Below are 25847 nucleotides of genomic sequence, written 5' to 3' on the forward strand. Positions count from 1 at the left end.
GAGTCTATCAGATTTAGAACAGTGTGCAATTGAACTTTTTCTTGGAAAATTCTTACACTTTTATTGCTTGAAAAGCTTCAAAAATGCCAGAGAAGAAAGGTTATTAAATTTTCCATAGCAGGAACAAAATTTATGTCTCTGACATTTTCAGAAAAAGAAACTTTCTAATTAAGGTTTTATCCAATTGGTTTCCTTTTTGCACCTGTGAGAAGAAGGATAATGGTAAATCTGAAACATTTCCAGAAATATTATCCTTTCAGTTGATGGTTGGTCTCCCATAAGCAATTAGTAATTACCAGCTTCTTTAACTTCTTGAAATAATAAAAAGCACAAACTATTTGTAGACGTTTTCTAAGGAAATTAATTGCACTTTAAGAAACCTGATAACATGGTGAAATCCTGCACATTTTAAGCTCGACTTCTCGAGGAAAAAGTAGAGCTATTGCTCTCGCCCTGGTGTCGCCGCTGCCATCGCCGCTGCCATCGCCGTTGCTTAAAGTTTTTGATAAAGTCAAATATGTCTGTTACTATCAAAGCTATTGACTGGAAACTTAAAATAGTTACTTACTATCAAAGTCTACACAAGGAGAAACAAATTTTGGTTAAAGTTTTATATAACGTCCAATATCTCTGTTACTTTCAAAGCTATTGACTTGAAACTTAAAATAGTTTAAAATTTACTATCAAAGACTACACCAGAAGAAACAATCCTTATAACTCTGATTTGAATTTTGACAGAGTTATGCCCGTTTTACTGGCAAAGCTCAAATTCAGAGTTAAGCACTGAGAAATGTCGAGCGTGCTATCTTACGTACAGCTCTTGTTGCACATGCATTGGCTGTATCTTCTAAGGGGCATGCATAAAGTCACCATGTGACCTGTAAATGTTTGATGTTAAAGCCAACAAAAAATTAAATTAAGGGCATGCAGCCATTGCAGGTTTACCTTTGTTTCAAGTTTATTAATAAAATAGATACTGTTTGTTACAATATTAACATATTCATGCTTAATTTTTGTTTCAGTCAAAAAAAGATAAGGATTATTTCCCCTTCTGAAGCTCCATATCTAATCAGTCAGTTTTATGACAACGTGCAGACAACTCTTAGATTGGTAATGCTATATATAGAAGATGATATATCAAACTTGTACAGTGTTCGATACAAACAAAATTATAAAAGATTGGTAGGGCATAAGTAACAACAATTTGTATTGATTGTAGCAAGTAGCACCAGCAGGAAACCAATCTCTCGGAATGGAAACTTCTTAATTAACTGGCAAAACTGTCAGGCTGGTTGACAGTATCCTCTCTAATTGAAACAAAAGACCTTTTGAGATTGCCTCTGTAATTTAAACTTTTTCTCAGAACATTTCATCCTGTTCTGATTGTAAATACTGTTTAGCTTACCTGAACTGTATGTATTTTTGTGTGAGTGTGGGATGGGGGGAGCTTTTCAGATTATATTGTATACCTATTGAATGGCAGTCAATAGCTTTGACTATTGACTGGCAATTCATTCAATAAATGTTTTATAAAATGACACCAGAAAGGACTTTCAGTTAATTTTGTCATTAGCCCAACAAAATATGGTTTTGAATTTTGTTCTGGTCCTATAGCATAAATTATTGACTGGTGATTTGTAAGTCATGTAATAATATCTTTTCCTACCTTTATTTGAAGGGTTTTAGTAATATAGTTAGTGCAAAACGTGCTTTAAATTTAAATGTCTGATATTAGTTGTATTAAAATTTTATACGAGTCACATTTTGAAAAGTTTGTAGGTAGTGGGCTGAGAGTATCTAAACTTTTTTGAATTTGCTTAATCAACTTCCCATTATTGTCACTATAATCTACAGAATTTTTTCTCAAAGAGGAGGGAGGACGATTCTGTAAATGGACCCAGTGCTGTAGAATGAAAAAAGCATTAAGATGTATAATAATATACTTCTATTAGTTTTTCAGATGTAGGAATTGGTTAAGCTGCTGTTGAACCAAAGTTAATTAACACTTAGCCTGCTGAACACAATTTATTCTGCCTTTGCGACCAGTGTAGATCATGATCAGCCTGCACATCCCTGCAGTCTGATCATGATCTGCACTGTTCGCTATTCAGCCAGTATGTTTTTGGTAAACACCCCTTTAACAGTAAATGGTACTGTCCAAATTGAAAGATGGACAAGTTCATATAGAAATTTAGCAGGTTAAGGTTTAATATGAACTGTATAGCCAACTTACAGGCAGAAATGATAATTTGAGCCGTGCCATGGGAAAACCAACATAGTGGCTTTGCGACCAGCATGGATCCAGACCAGCCTGCGCATCTGCGCAGTCTGGTCAGGATCCATGCTGTTCGCTTTCAAAGCCTATTGCTATTAGAGAAACTGTTTGCGAGCAGCATGGATCCTGACCAGACTGCGCGGATGCGCAGGCTGGTCTGGATCCATGCTGGTCGCAAAGCCATTATGTTGGTTTTCCCATGGCACGGCTCATTTGTAGATAGGTATTATGTACACAGGTGTGCGGTTAAGACTTGTTTCATATCTCTTGTTCTCACAAATATATGACAGATTTTACAGACATTTAAGTCTTGCAATTAAAGAAAGGCGGATAAAGATCAGAAAGAAATTGTCTGAGAGTTAAATAATCATATCAGTAGGGAATGTTAGACATACCTGAATTATTAATTTTGCATTTAATATGCCTGGTACACAGACTATTAATCAAAGTGGTTAAGACAAAGTAGAAGACAGTTTAGCAGTAGACAGTCAGGAAATGTGATAATTTTTCAGGTTAAGAATAATGTATCATTTAAATTGTAGACATGAAACATGGTTATTATTATGTATTGTCTAGATGGCACTGGCAGACACAGCAGTTTGTTATTAGTGAGTGAACTAATGGCATCGCCTTAATTAGTGGCAGCGGCTCCTCTGTGAAGTCTCATTCATCTATATAGGCGCTTTCCATTACTTAATTTGATTATTATGTACTTAAGTCTAATTACAATGTATTGGTAAGTCTCGTTTTTTACTGCAGGCAAATGTAGCTGACACGGAGGAAATAATTTCACCAGTGGAACAAAAATGTGAGGTGCAACATGATCTTTGTTGGTTCTTTCCAGCAGGTGTCATGTGATTTATAATTGTGCCTGGATTTATATTGGATTTAGCTGTGAACTGGGAAAAATGTCGGCAATGAAGTGTGGATCATTATACAGAAAGTAATGAAAATGAGGGAGATTTAAGGATTTAATAGAAAAACAGGTGTGCAAAAGGCAAGGAATATGTCGGCACTGGAAAAGAACACTCTAAAGTGTCTTAACTCTGCTTTACCAGAAGGATGGGAGGCCAAACTGGTTTCAGATGAGGGCAGAATCTACTATCTTGAGTAAGTATGGCCATATATTTTCAAAACATATTTGTAAAAAATAAAATAGTACTTAGAAAACTGTAGTCATTTTGGAATACATTATGCTGGATGATTTTCTAAAGCATGTATTTAAGAAAAGAAAACCCTGTTACTATTCCAGCACTACTGTGTTTTAATCAAAGAATCTCTGAAGAAAACAGGCCTGACATTTGAGCTATTTTTGCATTTATTTGATTGAAATGGCTAAAACTTGCATCGTTTGTTCTTATGTTTTGCCAGTTTCTTATTAGACAGTACTTCTCGTGACTAATTTCTTTAAAATGTGAGCAAGTGTTATTTATAATAGCCTTGAAAACATAATTCTTAAATTCTGTTTTGAATCAGACAGACAGATAAGGTTAATTGACAGTGGTAATGTTTTTGAACAGATAAACTGTGGTAATATCTTTACAAGCATTATTGCTTATACATGTTGAGACAAGAATCGGGGAAAGTATTTTATTGATGTTTCTTTATGAATGCTTGATTAGCTGGTAGGAATCCAGAAAGAATAGGAAACTAAAATCTTTATGTAATCAGATATACACAATTATAGGAGAGTGAACGTTAATTAACTATAGCCTGTTTCTGTTTAGTCAATCTCAGAACTTAGAACTTGATGGTTCGGTGGAGTGGCCTGGCATATATACTCCAACTCCTGTTTATAGAACACTCTTATAATTTTTCAAAATAATTATTTTTTGAATAGTGAAAATTAGAATTGTATGGAAGTATAGTATATTATTATTTTCACAAATGGCTTCAATTCTTGGACCTTTCAATTACAGATGAAAACATTTTAAAATGAATAGATCACAATGTCTTTAATACCATGTACATCTAGGATAAAGAATTTAAATAAATATAGGTACAGTATAAACCTAGATGTAAAATTATTTCTAAATGATTTAGGCCATTTCCTCAAATTTAAAGATTTTCAAGACGCATGCTGGCCAGGTGACTGCAGTTCAGTCAATATTGACTTAATAATCGGTTATTGCCAGATAGTATTAACATGTTCAATAAATACGGACAATCAAGTTTTAATATACAGTGATAGTCTTCTTGTTGAATGATCGTATACTATTGATTGACCCTGCCTATATAAGGTAAACAGTCATTAACGGTTTTACAATTTGACAACATATCGGGTATTTACACGGTAGATTGAATTGTAAGATTTATTACTTTGTTCACAGATATTTGATTTTGGTATCAAATTTTTGCACACTTATGTTATACGACACCTATTCTAATCAGCGCGTTTGGGAAAAAATGGTAAAAAATCGTCGGCGAATAATTGTTGATCAATGTAATTATTCGAAGTGCTCGACTGATTAATTAATTTGATTGGAAGAACATGGTTTTTATTGATGTACGCATGATTAATTTTGTACCAGTTTTTCTGTATTGTTAATCATTGATATTGCAAATCGATACATGGTCAGTGCCAAAAGCTCTCATATCTTTACTGAGGCTTTTATAAGAAGTACGAGTTATTTGAAGAATGACAATAAATGTAACTGTTACAACAACCTCAACGGAAACCTGTACTATCCTGCCTAAAATGATGTCTGTTATACAGAACGTAAAAAAAAACTACTGTAGGCGTTCATTTATTAGCGCGGCAAAAATTTAGCGCAAACGCAATTTTTGGTGAAATATCTAATTAATGCGTGGATGTGAATTAGCGCATTCGCGAGACCGCTGATTTCTAATTTTAGCGCTGTCCAAGATAAGGCTCTCGGAGATTCACGTAGATTTTCGGAAATAAACTTAACCGCCGTTAAGATAGTTTATCGTGATGATACTTGTATGTTTTCAATGATACTTTCAACTGTGATGTTGCTTTATGTTTACGTACAGTATATAAAGTATAATATTGCCTACATAACTGTATTGTCTTCTTGTATTTAATTATAATAATCTGCATGTTTTATATTCTGTATACTAGTTGTTATTGCTGAAATAAAACGAGATTGTCACACATTTTAATCATTGGATCCCCTTTGTCCTACATGCATTGTGTCTTTATACAAACCTTCACACCTTCCCGTAAATGAGCGAATGCAATAACGGACATGCCCGAAGGTGATACGGAAATCGATAACAACTTGATCAAATGAGAAAAAAAACACAAACTACAAGCTTAAATATTTTATTTTGCATGACCATATATTTAAAATAATAATATGAACAATGAACAGGAATATCATACGAACCTTAAAATATTAGCAAGCAGTATAACTAGTGCAAACTCTCAAGAGTATTTATTTGCAAAAGTTCGAAGAAAACATCATCAAATGAAAATGTACATGAAAATGCTTGGACAAATTAATGCGCGGACATGAATTAGCGCATGTGCGATAACGCTAAAAGTGCTGTTATTAGTACACCGCTAAAATAAGTAAGCCTACAGTAAGTCGCCCCAAATCTTACTGTTTGTAAATTGCTGAAGTTTATCGCTTGATTAGTGTCTCAGAAATAATTTTGGATTCCAATTAGCATATTCAGAGAGGAGTTGGTCAAACAAAAGAGTAAGGAGTCAGAAAGTGAAGGTCAAATAAAACTGTTTATTTTAAATTCAAAATTCCTTCCTCTGACTTGTGTTAACAATACTACATAAATGATATCTATAATACAAGTTTTAAAGAAAAACAGACAGCATCAAGACTTCTCCAAATTTAGTTTGACATTTAAAATTCTCTGAGAATTCGATTTATCGACTTTCAGAATCATTTATCTTGAATTTTGCTGGAATGTTTATTAATAAAAGAAATTCTAATTTTAACATATTTTGCGGTGCAAGGCATTATTTCTAGGAAGGACTCGGGGGCAGGTAATCTGCCACAAGCCAACTAGAGACTTCAAATGTATAGTTGGCTACCTTTATACACATTAAAAAACTTGTCTGCAGCTCAAATCTACAATTATAGTGAAATGCAAGTATATCAAAGGGAATATATGGGAATATATGGCCCTATAGATGGGGGAGACATATTGTTTTTGTCTTTGCCGTCTGTCTGTCCATCCGTCCGTATTAAGCTTGTCCGGCTTTCATAGGGCAAACTGCTGGCCAGATTTCGACGAAACTTCACAGGAGTAATCAGTACCAAGCCTAATTGTGCATATTGCTGGTATATTCTGCTTTGCTGCACAAAATGGCCGCAAGAGCTAAAAATAGAAAAATCTTGTCCGGCTTCACAGGTCAAACTGCTGGCCGTATTTTGATGAAACTTCACAGGAGTGATCACTACCAAGCTTAGTTGTGCATATCGCTGACACGTTCCACTTCATTACACAAAATGGCTGCCAGAGCTAAAGATAAAAAATCTTGTCCGGCTTTCACAGGTCAGTCTGCTGGCGATCAGTACCAATCCTAGTTGAGCAAATCGCTGGCATGTTCCGCCTCGCTGCACAAAATGGCCACCAGGGCTAAAAATAGAAAACTTGTCTGGCTTTCACAGGTCAAACTGCTGGACAGATATCGATGAATCTCACAGTAGTGGTCAGTACCAAGCCTAATTGTGCATATCGCTGGCACGTTCCGCTACACTGCACAAAATGGCTGGCTGAGTTAAAGATAGAAAAATCTTTTCCGGACTTCACAGGTCGAACTGCTGCCCCTCTTCCATTCTTAGAATACATGGGTGGGGGACATATGTTTTTATGACAAAAACACCTTCTAGTTGTCTGATGATATGTGTCAGAGAGCAGGCCTTCTTTAAGCCAGCCTGCAAAATGCTGTTGCTTCTATAGATCAAGTCACATGTAAAGAATTATTTTGTTATGGTCATATGTCAGCTTTCCAACTCCATGGAGGAGGAAGACTTATCAGCCTTTAATCCTTCGAAGTCTGTTGAATTCTAGTAAATTTTTGAACACATGCTGGCATTCCAATATTTTCTGAAAAACAATATCTGGAGTGGAGCACCCCCCCACTCCCCCCCCCCCCCCACACACACACAACACACACTAATAAATGCTGGGTTTATTCATCATATACAGTGTTCATGTGCTGTGACGATTTGATAAACAAAATTATGTCTGAAAACATTCGTCCTACATTCATGTGGAGAAGTTGGCAGTTACTTGCGGAGAACAGGTTTTGTACTGGTATAGTAGTCGCAACTTGACCGCGATGGTTGACCTTAGGCTGATTATTCATACGACTATTTCATTGTAGAAATCAAGGGTGCTTAGGGTATCCGTGTATTTAATTTAATGGAATTAATTTGTAAACAGTGCAGTATCAAAGTCTATATACTTTCATTTGATCAGTTAAAACTTTCGAATACACTAATTTATATTTACACAAATTTATATTTCATTTTTCTCGTGCAGATCGTATTTTACGTACACTCCTTTTCAATAAAAGGTTGTGCCTCATTATGTATTATAATGCAAAGGTCAACCATCGGGGTCAAGTTGCGTCCACTATACAGAATCCAGGAACACTGGTTAGGTTAACTGCCCACCGTTACATGACTGAAATACTGTTGAAAAATGGCGTTAAACCCAACACAAACAAACAAAACCTCACATGTGTCATTGTGACTTAAAAACCAAAAAAAAAAAACCAACAAATCTTTCAAGTGTATTGAACTTTGTCAACTGGTTTAAAATGTGTATTCTTACTTCATATTTCAATGATACAACACCAGCCTTTAAGAAAACACACTGAGCTTAAGCCCCTTGAAATTTAAGGGTTTGTATAGTATATAAGGATGAAGTCTTATCTATGAAGGCTCCTTGAGCTTTTCAAGTGCATATCTTTACTTCAGTTGTGTCATGATTAATTGATGTAGCTTTGCTCATGGTCATAAGCATGGCATACTACAAAAATGATAAGCATAACAGGTGCTGTTGCCTTAAAATCGAAAATTCAGCTATGTTTCATTTATGAAATAGTACAGGTAATTATGTGTATAACAAGTAAGGGTGACATAGGACAAATTTTGTAATTATAGACAAGTTGTCTAATGTTGAATGACCTCGGGGAGAGGGTGGAGGTATTAACAGCTGAACATTTATATTTTGTTGTATGAATAATGTATTTCTTAGGCTATTTAGATTACAAATATAAGATTTATTAGAATATAAGCAGCATTTAAATATTTGTATACAAAATAGGAACCAAATTGCTTTATAATACACTTAAAGCTACTCGCCCATAGTTAGTGTGAAATATTCATTTCCTCTGACTTTGGCATAGAATGTATATAATATATGACACTGAAAAATGGTAGAATGAAAATAAGTGTTACATATTGGTAAAAGAAGGAAGAATGTTGATTTTTAGCTCGACTATTCATAGAATAGTGAGCTATTGCACTCGCCCATGTGTCGGCATCGGCGTCCGCGTCCGTGTCCGCGTCCCGATTTTGGTTAAGGTTTTGTATGTAAGCTGGTATCTCAGTAACCACTTGTGGGAATGGATTGAAACTTCACACACTTATTCACTGTGACAAACTGACTTACATTGCACAGGTTCCATAACTCTATTTTGCTTTTTTACAAAATTATGCCCCTTTTTCGACTTAGAAATTTTTTGTTAAGGTTTTGTTTGTAAGCTGGTAACTCAGTAACCACTTGTGGGAATGGATTGAAACTTCACACACTTATTCACTGTGATGAACTGATCTACATTGCACAGGTTCCATAACTCTATTTTGCTTTTTTACAAAATTATGCCCCTTTTTCGACTTAGAAATTTTTGGTTAAGGTTTTGTATGTAAGCTGGTATCTCAGTACTTACTAATGGGAATGGATTGAAACTTCACATACTTGTTCACTATCATGATCTGACATGCACTAAGCAAGTCCCATAACTCTACTCTCTTTTTTTTTCAAAATTATGCCCCTTTTTCGAGCAGTTTTTGGTTAAATTTTTGTATGTAATCTGATATCTCAGTATCCACTGATTGGAATGGATTGAAACTTCACACACTTGTTCACTGTCATGATCTAACATGCACTGTGAAGGTCCCATAACTCTACTTGGAATTTTTACAAAATTATGCCCCTTTGACTTAGCAGTTTTTTGTTAAGTTTTTGTATGTAAGCTGGTATCTCAGTATCCACAAATTGGAAAGGATTGAAACTTCACACACTTGTTCACTGTCATGATATGACATGCAGTACAGAGGTTCAATACCTCTACTTTGCATTTTACAAAATTATGCCCCTTTTTCAACTTTTGTATTCATTCAATTGACAAGGCTGTTGAATAGTCGAGCGTTGCTGTCCTCCGACAGCTCTTGTTTCAAAAGCGTTACAATGGTTTTCCCTTTTCTGCACTATATTTTTGGGTAATTTATTAGGATTCATAATATTATGTTAATAAGTTTGTAATAAGTTTTCACAGGACCCACATTTTATTGTTTTCGAGAAATAAAAGTTTCGCCTTAACTCTTACCATGCTGAACAAGATTGATTCTGCCTTTGCAACCAGTGTAGATCATGATCATGGTCTGCACTGTTTGCTATTCAGTCAGTATCTTTTAACAGTTTATGGTACTGTCCAAATTGGACTTTGTTCATTATAGAAATTTAGCAAGGTTAGGGTTAAAGTGTAAATGAGTTGCTTTTAGATTTACGTTTATTAATTGAGGTTAACATTATGTCATTGACATAAATGTATCTGAAACTGTTGCCCTCAGGTCAACGTCCTAGTTCATTTAGTTTGGAGCATTTGAAATGGTTGTAAAAAACTATTAGTATGTTTCTTGAATTAAAAAGAACAGAAGGTTCTTGTGTCTTAACTGGTGTCATTCAAAAAATGAATGTTTGTTTTATGAATTAATCAGTAACTTTACATTCTTCACTATTAAAAAGAAGTGATGTGATGAAAGTCATTAATTTTGTTTTCATTTATTTCTTTTATTTAGTTATGTGTAAGCAAAAAACAATATACAAGAGAGAAGTGGTTTATGTTCTTGAAGATCAGGCTCTGGGGTAATAGTTTCGGTTGTAACAGACTCTGCAGAGCTTCAGTTTTTGCTTTAACAGTTACCCTTGAGCTGTTGAGGTCTGCAGTAACCACCAGTTAAACAGATTCATCTACCGGTATTTTATTATGTTTATCCTTGCTATAAAATCAAATAACAGTATTGTAAGCTTATTAATGTGTAAAATGAGGCCATTTTTTTTTCATTCTACCTGCTTATTGGAGATATTTAATACAGTTTTTCACTTTAACATACCTTCCATACTTTGGATACCTTCCGCATTCAAGTTTTACCTCTTGTTGTATACCACTTCATTCATTCAAAATTTAGGTAGATCTTTTCATAATCTTTGCAAGGGGTAAAGAATGCAAATCTTCTAATAAACCTAAATTTATCATGAAGTGTCAAGTACTCTTCAAGGATAATACCTGTTACATACTCAGTATATAACCAGGCTATATATATAATTCTGTAATCTTGTGGTAAAAAGGCGGCATTGTTGCTTCCTTTTGAAAGATTTAATGCAAATATGATATACATATATATAAATCCTGCATGATAACTCAAAGATAACATGTTTGATAATAATGATTTTTCTTCATTAAAACATTTCAATACAGAAAATATTGTTGTATAACATTACATAGACTGGCTCCCGTCCCTATGTTTGTTCTTATTTACATATATTATGTTTATTCATTAAGAGGGAAGTAACTCCAGCAGGTTGTTTCTACATTGACATTTTTTATTGCCCCTGGCTCCGAACATAGGTTCAGCCATCAGATAAAATGTGCTATTTTAGAGGCTCAAAATTTTCTTATTTTGCTTGCAGTATTTATATTAAAAAAATAACCATGCAGCCAGGGAGCCAGGCTAAACATTACAGTATGCACTAACTTCTATCAATGGCAACATTTTTTAGTTCAACGATGCATGAGAACCATAACAACCAAACAATAATATAAAAATACTGTTGTTTAAATTATCATGCGGGAGTACAGGTAAATGTGTATGACAAGGCTTTGAACCATTTTAGGGCTGAGGAGAAAGTTTATTGGAAGCCTGCAATATAATTACCTAGCTATATGCCTATGTAACAGATTACATTGTTGTTTCTGCTTGGAAATATTCTTAGACAATCACACACTTGTCAGTTGTAATAAATCTAGAATTATTCTAGGAAATGATTCAAAGAAATAATTAACTCTGTGGTTCATTATAGAGTCATTAAATGGTAATGATCCCAATTATCTTGGCTATTTTTGTAGCAGTAAAAATAGAGAGATGTGTATGATTGAAAATATGATTTTGTTGTGGAACTAGAGGAACTCTGAGATCATTGAACTTTTGGTCAAGAGCATTCAATCAGCACAGAAAATTCTAGCAAAGAAATACTTTCTGTGGAAGTATCCACCTTGGTCTATATTCAGTTTCTGTGCTTTAGGAGATTAAAATTCAAATTTTACATAATTGTCTCCCTTCCCTGCTGCCAGAGTTGATGCATAATTTGCTGAGATAAATGAAATCTACCTGCTGGCGGCAAGTGATTTTGCCATTGCAGGCTGATCATGGTCTGCACTGGTGCACTGTTCAGTCAGTAAATTTTCAGTGAACACCCCTTTAAATAATAAGTGGTACTGCCAAAATTGAATGATAGACCAGTCCATTAGTGGAATTTAGCAAGGTTAAGGTTAAAAAATACTAAAAGTTAATCTTAGTTGGCATTAATCAGACTAAAGGCCATCCCCCTGCTCCTGGTTGAAGGTCCTGCAGAGGTGCGGGTTGGTTGAACTGTCTTAGTATTTCAGAAATTAAATCAAAACTGCTTTGTCTTTGTTAGCTCACCTGAACTGAAGTGTCTTTATTAACCCTTAGCCTGCTGCAGGCGAATTTAACAGCCTTTGCAAACAGCTTGGAACCAGATCAGACGCCGATTAAATCGGCGTCTGATCAGGTTCCAAGCTGTTTGCTACTCTGACAATATTTCTCCAATTTTGGAGCAAATTGAATGAACTTTACAATTTTAGCAGACGACATTTCCAGCAGACGACAATTTATCTAGCATGCTAAAGGTTAAGGATGAGCTATTAGTGTAAGTGGATGGTGGGCATCCTCTGTCACACTTTGGGCACACTTTTAGTGTCCGTCAGAGGTATCCTATGAAGTATGAACAACTTGATAAATTTTCATTCAACTTTGTTATAGCATCAGTACAATTAAGGTCCATCCATATTTTTTCAAATTGGGTCACTTGGCCCCATGTAGGAGCTGCTGGAACTGTTGCCGGGCTAATAATGGAAAAACCTTTTAACAACTTCTTCTCATGATGGACTTTCATCAAACTTGGTCTGTAGCATCATTATTAGGTCCAGTCTTCTATTTGCTCATGAAGCATGAAGTAGCCATTATATAATTTTTTCCCATCTGCTATGTGGTTTTCATTGTCATTAAAGTCTGTTGTTTGCGGCAGCATTGTGTGCAGGTGTCTAGAAAATGGACTTGACTATAGTCACTGCAATATTGTGACTCTGTGAGATTGCACTTCACCAAAACAGTAAGTGCAAATATTTCTAATTGCAAAATGCTCATGATATTGTGTTCACTGGGATGGTCTACTTGTAGAAAATGTAAGATCTTAATTGTTCATCACTTGACATCAAGGTCGCACTGAAAGTGCATCTGGTAGCTCTGTAAGAGCAACTGGATTTGAATATACTGAAGTGTTGCTTCTAACAATAAATGTGTGAAGCTTTAATAGTTCCCAAGGCAAAGATATTTTCAGTAAATTTTGAATAAACATGTTAACTTAATTTTAACACTCTGTGACAGCTAGGTTCCTAGACTTCTTACCAGTGCTCTTCCCTTGGTAGGGGATTGTATAGGGATCATAGTCTAATTCATGTCTCATGATGATTTAAACCATTGATTTCTGGGTAGAAGTCAAAGGTCTTCATGTGAGGAAGCCATCCAGCTGGCTTACGGAAGGTCGGTGGTTCTACCCAGGTGCCCGCTTGTGATAAAATAATGCACGGAGGGGCACCTGGGGTCTTCCTCCACCATTAAAAGCTGGAACGTCGCCATATGACCTATCATGTGTCGGTGCGACGTTAAATCCAACAAAAAAAAAAAAAAAAAAGAAGAAGTCAAAGGCTGTACCCACAAACAGCTGTGCAACTAAATCTTCTGTGAGATATAAGAAAACGCTTTTAGATAAATGTTTGCGGGTAGATAACAGCTTCACGAAATGCACTTAAATTACATGCTTGTTGAAGTACTTTTAAAAATACAGTCATGGTTAATACTGAAGTTCCTGTATAGTTTTTGTATTGTTTGTTTTATATTATGCAGTTTGAACTGTTGACCTATTTTTGAGTTTATATTATCAGTCATCTAAAGTTGTTTAAGTGTCTTTAATAATATATCAGAAAAATAAAGTAGGTCTACCATAAAGACGAATAGTCGCATACCCATTATATCTTATCAATAATAAACCAGTGTTGGTTTTGAATGTTTTGAAACTTCACATACATTTTTTAAATGTAGTAGAAGAAATGTAACTTCAAATCTCAGTCTCTTTGCTGTAGCTGTTGAAGAAAGGAAATAAAAGATTTCCTCAAGTATATTAATAATTGTCGGGAATTATTTTTTTATTTATTTCATGGTTGCATCAATCCAACCCTTACCTTGCTAAATTTCTGTTACAAACTTGTTCATCTTTCAATTTGGACAGTACCATTGTCTGTTAAAAGGGGTGTTACCAAAAAGATACAGACTGAATGGCTAATGGTGCAGATCTTGATCAGACTGCACAGATGTGAAGGCTGATCAAGATCTACACTGGTCACAAAGGCAGAATCAAGCGTGTCCAGCATGATAATGATTAAATTCAACAAAAACGCAAAATCCATGTTCATTTTGCCTGCAAAAGTTGAAATAATATTCCTAAAGAGAAACCAAGAACTTTCATGCCCACGAAATGAAATAATATTTCACAGTATGTAATACTTCTATTTCTGTTCAGTTTGGTAGATACAAATCTTCCAGATCCCTAGTAGATTAAGTTTTGAATTTCACAATTTTCCAGAACTCAAGACTTGGTACAATAATAAAAAAATTATGAATATTGTAGTTGATGCCAACAAAAGAGGAAGACATAGATGACTGAAATATTCATCGATATGTAGAGAATATAAGGTTTTGAATTCATACAGATGTTAACCTAATGTTCTGTTTATCCTGCCATCTGTTTTCAAATAATTTTTATGCCCCCACATTAATGTGGGAGGCATATAATATTGCTGCTGTCTCTATGTCTGTCCTTCTGTCCATCCATCCCAAAATCTTGTGTGTCCAACTCTGTTCAACATATTAGCCTGATTTGCCTCAAACTTTCACAGATGAACAACCTTGATGTGCAGATGACCATAAAGGAAAGAACTTTTGCTGTGGATATGCTTATTGTAGTTATGGCCCATTGATAGTTTTGCTATATAGAACATAGAGAAAAATCTTGTGTGTCCAACTCCTCAAATATTATTGCAAGGGTATGCTTGAAAGTTTCACAGTGAAGGGACCTTGTTGTGAAGATGACCATAAATAATGGACTTTTTTCTCTTGCTATTTTTCAAGAATTATGGCATTTACTTAATTTCACAAAATAGGCCACAATGCAGAAATTTGCTGTGTTCAACTCCTTATACATTTTTTTCAAGGAATTGATTCAAAGTTGCTCAGATGCACAACTGTATCTGAATGCAATTCGCTTCAAACTTTTAGTTGAAGATCCTTCATTTGAAGCTGGTCTGTACTAAAAATCTTGCTAGAGGATGGCACAGTATGTGGAGGCATCTATGTCCTATGGACGCATTATTTTAGTTCAAATTAAACTTAGCTGCAGTCAAGGTATGTGCCTGTCTTTTAAAAGTGATTGTATAAAGATTAATATGCCCCTTAAATTGACCTTCTGCTTTTGAAGTTTGTACTTTATATGTTGAGCTATGTTATATTATTGTTAACCACGGCAAACAGAAAATGCGTGCCAAAATTTTCATAATGTCTGAAATACACAATTTGAAAAACAGAAAAGAAATGTATCTTTAATGAAATGGGGTTGTATCATATGTACTTCTTTTACAATTAATTTTGTTTACATTAGTGGACAATCTGAAGCGAAGACATGAGTGGGTGGAGCATGTTGTTCACAATGTCATTTGTCATGTGACATTCACACGTTGTTACATTGATACATTTGTTTTGAGGGCATGAAAATATGTGTAAGTACAAGATGATGGTCAAAACAAACATTTTTTTGTTATCTTTGTTTACCAGTCTTGACTTTGTTAGATAGGCTAGTGCCCAATATCTTGAATTTCAGTATTCATGGGAATTTAAATTGTAGCTCGACTACATATGTATTAAAGTGAAAGATATGGAGAGCTATCCTATTCACACTGCCTTTGATGACCATTTACCAGTTCTTGGTCAAAGTTATAATACATTTGACCCTTCTTATTATTGAATTGATTTATTTCAAACTTGACATCATCAACATTATATAAAATCAAGGCACAACAACTTTAGCACCAAACTTTAGTGATTTTTGTCTCTTTTTAATTACAATTTATTGTTAAAGATTTGATGTACTGTCACGTTATCTCTGTTATTACTGAATGAAGATTTGATTTATCGAACATTAATAAAGAAGTTGTTCTGCATCATCAGATATATCAAATATGACAAGATCAATAACTCTGTCATCAATCTGTCATGAATTATGTCCCCTTTTTATGCACCCCTTCAAAGAAGGAGTGGTTTATTGTTTTGCAGTTGTTGGTTGGTCGGTAAGTAGACCAATCCGTTTCTGGATGATAACTCAAGAACGCTTGGGCCTAGGATCATGAAAGTTGATAGGGAGATTGGTCATAACCAACAGATGACCTCAATTGATTTTGAGATCAGTAGGTCAAAGGTCAAGGTCACAGTGACCCAGAACAGTTAAACGGTTTCTGGATGATAATTCAAGAACGCTTAAGCCTAGGATCATGAAAATTGACAGGAAGGTTGGTCATGACCAGCAGATGACTCCTTTTGAGTTTGAGATCAATAGGACAAAGGTCAAGGTCACTGTGACACAGAACAGTTAAACGGTTTCCAGATTATAACTCAAGAATGCTTTGGCCTTGGATCATAAAAGTTGACAGGGAGGTTGGTCAAGACCAGCAGATGACCCCTATTGATTTTAAGGTCAGTAGGTCAAAGGTCAAGGTCACAGTGACCCAGAACAGTTAAACGGTTTCTGGATGATAACTCAAGAAGGCTTGGGCCTAGTGTCATGAAAGTCAAGAGGGGGGTTTGTCATGACCAGCAGATGACCCCTATTGACTTTGAGGTCAGTAGATCAAAGGTCAAGGTCACAGTGACAAGGAACAGTTCCAGACAATAACTTGAGAACACTTGGGCCTAGAATAACAAAACTTGATAGGGAGGTTAATCATGATCAGCAGATGACCCCTATTGATGTTGAGGTCAGTAGGTCAAAGGTCAAGGTCACAGTGACCCAGAACAGTTAAACAGTGTCCGGATGATAACTCAAGAACGCTTGCGCCTGGGATCATGAAAGTTGATATGGAGGTTGGTCATGACCAGCAGATAACCCTAATAGATTTTGAGGTCAGTAGGCTAAAATGCAAGGTCACAGTGACCTGGAACAGTTAAATCATTTCCGGACAATAACATGAGAACACTTGGACCTAGGATCACGAAACTCAATAGGGAGGTTGATCATGACCAGCAGATGACCTCTGTTTATTTTAAGGCCAATAAGTCAAAAGTCACGGTCACAAATTACCCAGAACATAAGAACTTTTATGTACAGTGACCAAATAATTTTTATTCCTTGTGCAATTACTGAATGCTTCAAGGGCAGCATTTCATGCTCTACGAGCTCTAGTTATCAGATATTCCTCAGCGTAGAAATAGTCCAGTGTGGTGTCTTCCTCATATGGCTTAAGGGAGAGTTCTTCCTATCAATTAAAATTTCATAAATGCATTTCCAGTATTCTGAGTTTTGCTGGCATAAAATTTTTTATTTCTCAGGCACTTTAATTCATGGATTATTGACTCAAAGATAAAATTACAAGAATTTTATAGGTTTGGTTGGATATGATTTCTTGGATTGAAGCAACAGTGATTATCCATGAAAGTTATTCCCAGCAGTTATTAATGATTTCACAATAATTATTTTGGCATTAAATAAGTACTTAGTACTGTTAAGTGCAACTGCACTTAAATGCTCTGTTTGTGTGACAGAATAGTTACAATATTCCATTGACCCCTCTTAACCATAGTTGGTTAGTCATTGATTGATAGTAAAACTTTGCTCTCCTTTAATATCAAAAACAGTAGATAAACATAACCAAAATCGGACAAACTGGCACAAAGTGATACGGTGTTGGTATATACAATCATTGAGCTACTCTAGCCTATATTTTGAAAGAATTAGTTTTGAAGGCCACCGGAGCATGAGTGTTAAAATATGATATATAGTTGATACAATTATTTTTATTTGACATTTAGTTAAGTTTGTAGCAAAATATGAATTATGGTAGCAATAACTCACACTAATCTGTCACTATTTTAATTCTATGTGAAATATACTTTTCTTGTTACAGATCTGTGTGGTCTTTCATTTACTTGTTTGCAGGAAAAATTGCATTTGTTTCAAAGTGTATACAGAATAGGATTTCTACATTTCCATTAGAATTTTCCTGCTGTTTTATTGTGCTAAAAACAAGTTACTTTAAAAAAAAGTCTCGGCCCACAACCTAATGAATGGTTCTACAGATCAATTGAAGGGAAGTAAATCCTACTTTGAAAAAATAGAATTGTTAACAAGAGTTTGTCCCCCTAATCAAATCCTTCTTATTAAAGTTCTTAGATGAAACAATTAATTAGTTTACACAATCTGACTAAAGTACATCTCCAGTTAACGGTGCGCACACTGGATCTGAAGACGTGCTATTGATAGCCTCGTTCTGACGACCCTTCCGCTAGCCAGTCAGAGCCTTACTTACAACATTTTGTATGTGAAAGTAGAAGTTTAAAAAATCTATATATTTAGCCTGGGTTTTTCATGTTTATTATGACGGCTTCATCATGACTGCGCCGTTGTGTTTTGAGAGGTATCATTATGTCACTGTACGGACTTAGTGATGTAAGGGGAGAATATGTGTCAGGCAGCTAGTTAGCTCAGTTGGTAGAGCACTTGCCCTGTAAGCAAGGAGTCCCGGGTTCGAGCCCCGGACTAAATGCACATTTTTCTCACCCTGTGACATTCTACGCTATTTTGATGGTTTAGCTAATGCTTGTTGAAACGAGTCGTCTGATTGGTTCAAATAAAGATAGATTTGCGAAAATAAAAACAGCAATATCAGAAATCCAAAATATACAGAAGACGAATGTGAATGGGTCATTTGTTAGTTTAAACATGAAAAACATATATAAAGGGAATTAAAATGCCAAATCTAGTTTAATAAATTATTAGATTTGGAAAACTGAATAGATTTATAGGTAGCTAGACTCTAATATGTTCTACTCTTGATGACTGTTTCCTTGATTTCTAAGCAGTGATTTCCCCTGACATTTTAGAAAGAAGGCTCTTTGATATAAATATAAAAAAAGTTCTTTGCAGTAACTATGAGATTTTCATTGTCATGTGATAAAAATTTTGTGATGGTAATAAATGTTTTTTATGGGGGCAGGGGACAGGTATTTTAAAACTTAGGCTAAAATGTGCTGATATCAGTGAAACAATCTTTGGCCTCTAAGTGTGGCCTTGACCTTTGAATTAAGTGTATGAAATGGCTTGTTATCAGGTGGTTATTTGTGCCAAATTATGTAAATATCCATGAATGCAAAATAAAGTTAAAGAGCGGACAGTAAAAATGACCTTAAGTCTTTAACCACAGAGTTTGACCTTGACATTTGAGTTAAGGATTTGGGTGTTGCACCTAATAGGTCATCTTGCTATAGTGGTTATTTGTGCCAGACTGTATCAAATACCTACAATGCACAACAAAATTACCAGCCGCACACAATTCTATGCTTATACACACACTTAAAATATCAATGCATTGCCATACTGAGTGTCCCGATAGTATGCATCGATAGAAAAGTCACGATCCAATAACAATCGCCGATAGTACCTTCAACAATCGATAGTTTCGATAGTTTTGAAATTTTAGTAAATACAGAAATAATTAATAATTTATAAACCAAGAAACAGAGCCAGCTTAAATTTCATTTGCGCCTCGGAAAATGTTTACTTATCCATTAATTACCCTCACGGAATTAAACTACCATAAAGGACTGAGAAGTCTGGGAGATAATTAATAAATTTAGTTTCTTAGAAACTTTGATTAAATATATTTAAATAACCTGTTAATCTTAAATGAGAAAAAGTACTATGGACATGGAGAAAGTAGGCTACTTGTATGATATAGCAAACTGTTCGGTAGAGCCCTTCATTTCGTGCTGGTACACCTTAGTCCGATCCGTCAGTTTTCATCTTTTTAGATGCTTTGAGTTATTAAACACGTTGACATTCGCAACAAAATGGCCGATTCGTTTGATTATACCTTACATAGGTTTATTGTTTTACTTATTGTTTCAAAGCCAAGGAAGGCAAGAAATAGAAAAAAAGTTAAAAATGTTTAATGTTAGATTTATTTCTGTCCATTTCAGTTATACAAACATCTCAATGTGTATTATTAATACTATTAACAGCAATTGTAAACAATGCCGTGTCTTACACTGTTGGTAGTTTTACTGTATAAAACATGGTGGCCGATAACTATTGCAATAGTATCGCAATAGTAACCTGCAATAGAATAGTATTGCAATAGTTTTTCAGCAATATCAATAGTATTGCAATAGTCAAAATTGGCCTCAATAGTCACCCCTACTCGCACACAGACTAACCCAGACAGACGGATGGACACACGCGTATAAAACACATGGATACGGTGACACTAGATACCACCCCGTTTGTATTGGCACAGGCATAAAAATACTGATCATCAGACAAGTGGTGACCAAGTTGAACAAACTTAAAGGCTGAGAGTTGTAAATGCTAAAATCATCATCAGGGGTTGGTTTAAACCTCATGATGATGCGCTACATTGCATCTAAATATATAATCCATACAAGTCTTACTTTTTATGACCTAGTGTCTAAGAAAACAAATGAGCCGTGCCATGGGAAAACCAACATAGTGGGTGTGCGACCAGCATGGATCCAGACCAGCCTGCGCATCCGCGCAGTCTGGTCAGGATCCATGCTGTTCGCTAACAGTTTCTCCAGTTCTTATAGGCTTTAAAAGCGAACAGCATGGAGCCTGACCAGACTGCGCGGATTCGCAGGCTGGTCTGGATCCATGCTGGTCGCACACCCACTATGTTGGTTTTCCCATGGCACGGCTCAAATAATATCCAAGTGATTGATACATAGTGAATCAGATCAGACTGTTCTAATATAAAAAAGATACTGGGGGCTAGCAGATGATTGATTTAAATCAACCAACTGGGATCAATTCAGTTTGATTATGATATAGATCAGCACATAGAATATTTAACCAGGGAAAAACTGTATCTTCTTATAGTGAACTTCGCATCCTATCTCATACGCATGACATACTAAGCTTCTTACTGTCAGAAACTGATTGAAAATGTCCGTCTTAAGTATTTATTTTTTTCTTCCAATTCTCAAGATTACTGTGAAACCTGTTACTGTTAGTGAATGAATAATTTTTATGCAATTAATTTTCATGGAAACGTCTCTCACCAAAATGAAATTCATATTAATGAATGAAAATTTAATTTATTTTGATAAGAAATAAATGCTTAGTTAAGAATCATGTTTTTTTTTTGAAGACAAGTTTCTTGCAGAAACCACAAAATTATATGGCGACAGAATTAAATGATTTCGAAATATACAGTCCCAAACGATATCTCCTCAGAGGCGCTATGTTCAAAATTAAGGAAATTTCCCAGAAGAATAATTTTGTAGTGATTGTTGAGGAGTGTGAATTGCTTGTGGAAATAATTCTTACAAATTGTTTTTGGAGCAGCTCGTAAAATTGTTTTTTTTTATGGAATTGAAGACAGAAATATATTGAGGGAGTGTAAAGCCATGAGTCTGAAAGAGCTAAAGGGTAGAGTGGAGGATGAGTTAAGTTTCAACTTTGAAAATAAAAATTTCATGGTCTTAAGGGAGAAAGAACTTGCATTTAAATACAGCTCCAGGAGATGGGTAGTTTATGATAACTATTTCTATGAACACCTGTTGTTTACCGGAAAATTATTTTTTGTTATATGATTATTAGTTACCTATAGTGTTTAAGAGCTTTCTTCAGAATGGAAAAAATGGAGATAATCGAAAGTTACAATTTTTTTTTGACATAAAGAAACTGGAATTTTTTTCTGGTACAGAGTTTTTTAAGTGTTGAAGAAATTATTAGGAGTCTGGCTCAGTTACAGATATTGCTTAACTTTGGATCCAATAATTCGTGTGCCATTTGTCAGTGCATGAAAAGGAGACAAAAATAGATAAACTTTGCTTCGGTAAATGAAAAAATGGAATTAGAGGAGGACATTTTGTTTCTCTGGTTGGTTTGATGTGATGCATTATGGCTATAATAATATTTGATGTAATGCATTATGGCGGTATAAAAAAAGTGTTTTGGGATATTAATTCCAAGTGTTGGATTACTCATTAAGATTTGAAATGTCATCAGGTTTTTTTTCAGGGATTTAATAATAGAATATGATTGTCTTAAATAGACTGTGATGGGGAAATTTGTTATTAATACTGTATAGTGGGTTATATTCACGGTGCCAAATGTTCGCATTTTTTGAAGAGTTTTGAATTCACTGTGTCTTAATTTCGCGAAACTACTATGACCGCGAATTATAAACCTTGGCTGTATCAACAGAAAGGGAGGTCACTCTTTCTAGACATGCAAATAATAATAAACATGGAAATAAGTCTGTCATTGTCCTTTGAATAGAGAGGCAAATAGCGTATAATAATAAATCAACACTTGTGTGAAATTTATTACTGTAATGCATTGAAATAAAATCTCACCACTGTTTTACTAATATTTAATCACATATAGAAACACATGGTAAGTAGCTTCTTACGGCATACTCATACAAACCCCCGTGTTTATAGGGAATCGACCCTACCGTTTTTCGGGGTTGATCCCTCTACGGTAACATAAGATATACTGAATGAGATATATACTATCGAATTAAAAAATGTATACTTCCGGCACGTGCACAGAGCATCTGACTTTGGATTTTTTGGAAGAATACGCTTTTTCCTTGTGCCTAATAAGCATCCACATAACTTGTCCAAACCGCAACGTCTTGCATATCAGTACAAATATGGGCAGTGTTGTTTTTATTCCAAAATCTACCTTTAAATTGATAGTGAATCGATCCTGCGCGAAGCGACGAAAATTGGGATTGATCCCTCTATGGTAACATGCGATATACCAAATGAGATATTTACTATCGACTTGAAAAGTGTGTCCTTTCCGTGCCGTCATTAATCAGTTTAATCGTATTCTATTGTATATATATACATATTCTATACACACACATACAACAAGCATACATAAATACATCAATGTAAATATACAAAACGGTTGGGACAGAAGTTATAACAACATTATCAGGGGCCCTCAAATGTTTTCAAATGTTATGGGATGAGTTGAAGTTGGATCGATTCCCAATCGAGGCAGTGCCATATTTCATATTATGTAATTGAGCAGTTACAATGAAAATGAATAGAAATATAATTATCTCCCTGGGTCTGCTCAGCTTATAATTAAAATTTTGACTGATTTATAATCATGTAACAATACACATGACAAGTTGTACTTGACAATTTCTGTGCTTTTGATGAACATGTTTGTGCTGATAACTTATTTATTTTGGTTGGTCTGTGCACAATTTGTCACATTTGGTCTTGGTGTATTACAGTAACCTGTTTTCTAGTTTACAAAAATGTCGGATAGTATGGGTTCAAAATGGCTACAGAAAGGGAAGTGCAGAATTATAAATGGCAACCTTTAATAATTTTGCTGGATCAAGTGAAATTAAATGAAGATGAAAAGGCGACTGGGATCACTGCTTAGCAGCGAACAATGCTGTTTGTGAAGAACAAAGAAATTAAATGATACATACATAAATAACCATAAAAAGCACAATATTAACTACATTCACATACATATCAATAGTTATAAGCAATATTTACACAAATAAAATGTATGCTTTTAACACTGATATTGAAATTAAGTCCTTTATGCTAGGATAAAAAACATGTTTTTGTTTTTTCTGTAACTTCATAAATAGACACAGAAAGTTGTTTGTAAAATACAGTACGGTGACTGTATTAAGCGAAGTATAATAGCATAAGATGCAGTTATCATAAATCGATTTGTAAAGTGTAACCGCTATATAACAAAACAATGTTTTTTCCAGCTTTTAATATTTCCCATGTGCAATTAATTTCTATATTTATAGGATCAAAGCAAGTACCGATAAAGGGAATAGACGATAAATGCCAGATCACCCAGTTATTGGCCATTTCGAAATCTGGGTCCCTTGGTAAAATGTATATATTCGCGGTAACAAAAAAATTCACGCTGTCAATGTTGACTGCGAATATAGCGAAAATTAAACCTCCGCGAATATAACCCGCTGTACAGTACAACCTTTAATTCTTTTAATCAGATTTTAATTAAAACATAATTCTCTGTATTATAGAAAATCAAAAGTTTTCACAATATAATATCATCTCAGATGGGACTTATTCACATCCTTCAGGAGTAAAGTTTCTTTTCTAGTAGTTCGTGATAAAAAGCGATTTAGATGATTTTATATAATGAAAACTCCTGGTGTTGAGCTTGTGTTTCTGACAAATTGGAAATCATTAGATATGGATGTGATTGTATGTTTGTTTGTTTTTTAGCTCGACTATTTGAAGAATAGGGGAGCTATCCTACTCGCACCGGCGTCTGCGTGAGCGTGAGCATGAGCGTCACACAAATGTTAAAGTTTGCGTATCACCCCAAATATTTTCAAAGTCCATTGAGATATTGCTTTCATATTTTGCATGCTTGTTTACCATCATGACCCCAGTCTGTAAAAAGGAGGAGGCAACTCTTTCAAGCATTTTGATTGCATTATGGCCCCGTTTCGACTTAGAATATGCTTATTGTAATGTTAAAGTTTGCGTACTACCCCAAATATTTTCAAAGTCCATTGAGATATTGCTTTCATATTTTGCATACTTGTTTACCGTCATGACCCCAGTTCGTAAAAGGAGGAGGCAACTCTATCAAGCATTTTGACTGAATTATGGCCCCTTTTCGACTTAGAACATGCTTATTGTAATGTTAAAGTTTGCGTACCACCCCAAATATTTTCAAAGTCCATTGAGATATTGCTTTGATATTTTGCATACTTGTTTGCTATCATGACCCCAGTCTGTAAGAAGGAGGAGGCAACTCTTTCAAGCATTTTAAATGAATTATGGCCCCTTTTTGACTAAGAATATGCTTATTGTAATTTTAAAGTTTGCCCACCACCCCAAATATTTTCAAAGTCCATTGAGATATTGCTTTGATATTTTGCATACTTGTTTACCATCATGACCCCAGTCTGTAAAAAGGAGGAGGCAACTCTGTCAAGCATTTTGACTGAATTATGGCCCCTTTTCAACTTAGAATATGCTTATTGTAATGTTAAAGTTATAATCATAGCTTATATTATACTATCAAGCACTGAGAATAGTCGAGCACGCTGTCATCTGACAGCTCTTGTCAACAATTTGACTGTTAACACTCTAGAGGTCACAATTTTGGCCTAATCTTAATGAAACTTGGTCAGAGTGTTAGCCTCAAAAAAATCTTGGACGAGTTCGATATTGGGTCATCTGGGGTCAAAAACTAGGTCACCAGGTAAAATCAGAGGAAAAGCTTGTTAACACTCTAGATGTCACAATTTTGGCCCAATCTGAATGAAACATGGTCAGAGTGTTACCCTCAATAAAATCTTGGACAAGTTCGATATTGGGTCATCTAGGATCAAAAACTAGGTCACCAGGTAAAATCAGAGGAAAAGCTTGTTAACACTCTAGAGGTCACATTTTTGGCCCAATCTGAATGAAACTTGATCAGAATGTTACCCTCAATAAAATCTTGGTCGAGTTCGATATTGGGTAATTTTGGGTCTAAAACTAGGTCACCAGGTTAAATCAAAGGAAAAGCTTGTTAACACTCTAGAAGTCACAATTTTGGCCCAATCTTAATGAAATTTGGTCAGAATGTTACCCTTAATAAAATCTTGGAGGAGTTTGATATTGGATTATCTAAGGTGAAAAACTAGGTCACCAGGTCAAATCAAAGGAAAAGTCTGTTAACACTG

At 35.0% G+C, this 25847-nt stretch overlaps 1 protein-coding gene across 11 annotated transcripts in view; it reads left to right on the forward strand.

Annotated features, from left to right (window-relative positions):
* The window catches only part of LOC123557003 (uncharacterized), a 99852-nt gene that overhangs the window by 6378 nt on the left and 67627 nt on the right, over positions 1-25847 (forward strand). For all 11 annotated transcript variants that reach the window (XM_053543298.1, XM_053543305.1, XM_053543302.1 and 8 more), the window contains exon 2: positions 3035-3385. In XM_053543298.1, the coding sequence (XP_053399273.1) occupies positions 3282-3385 (104 nt within the window). In that variant the 5' untranslated portion in view covers positions 3035-3281. The remainder of the gene's footprint in view (positions 1-3034; positions 3386-25847) is intronic.

This window comes from Mercenaria mercenaria, chromosome 5 (assembly GCF_021730395.1).
Source record: "Mercenaria mercenaria strain notata chromosome 5, MADL_Memer_1, whole genome shotgun sequence".
Classification (NCBI taxonomy): Eukaryota; Metazoa; Mollusca; class Bivalvia; order Venerida; family Veneridae; genus Mercenaria; species Mercenaria mercenaria.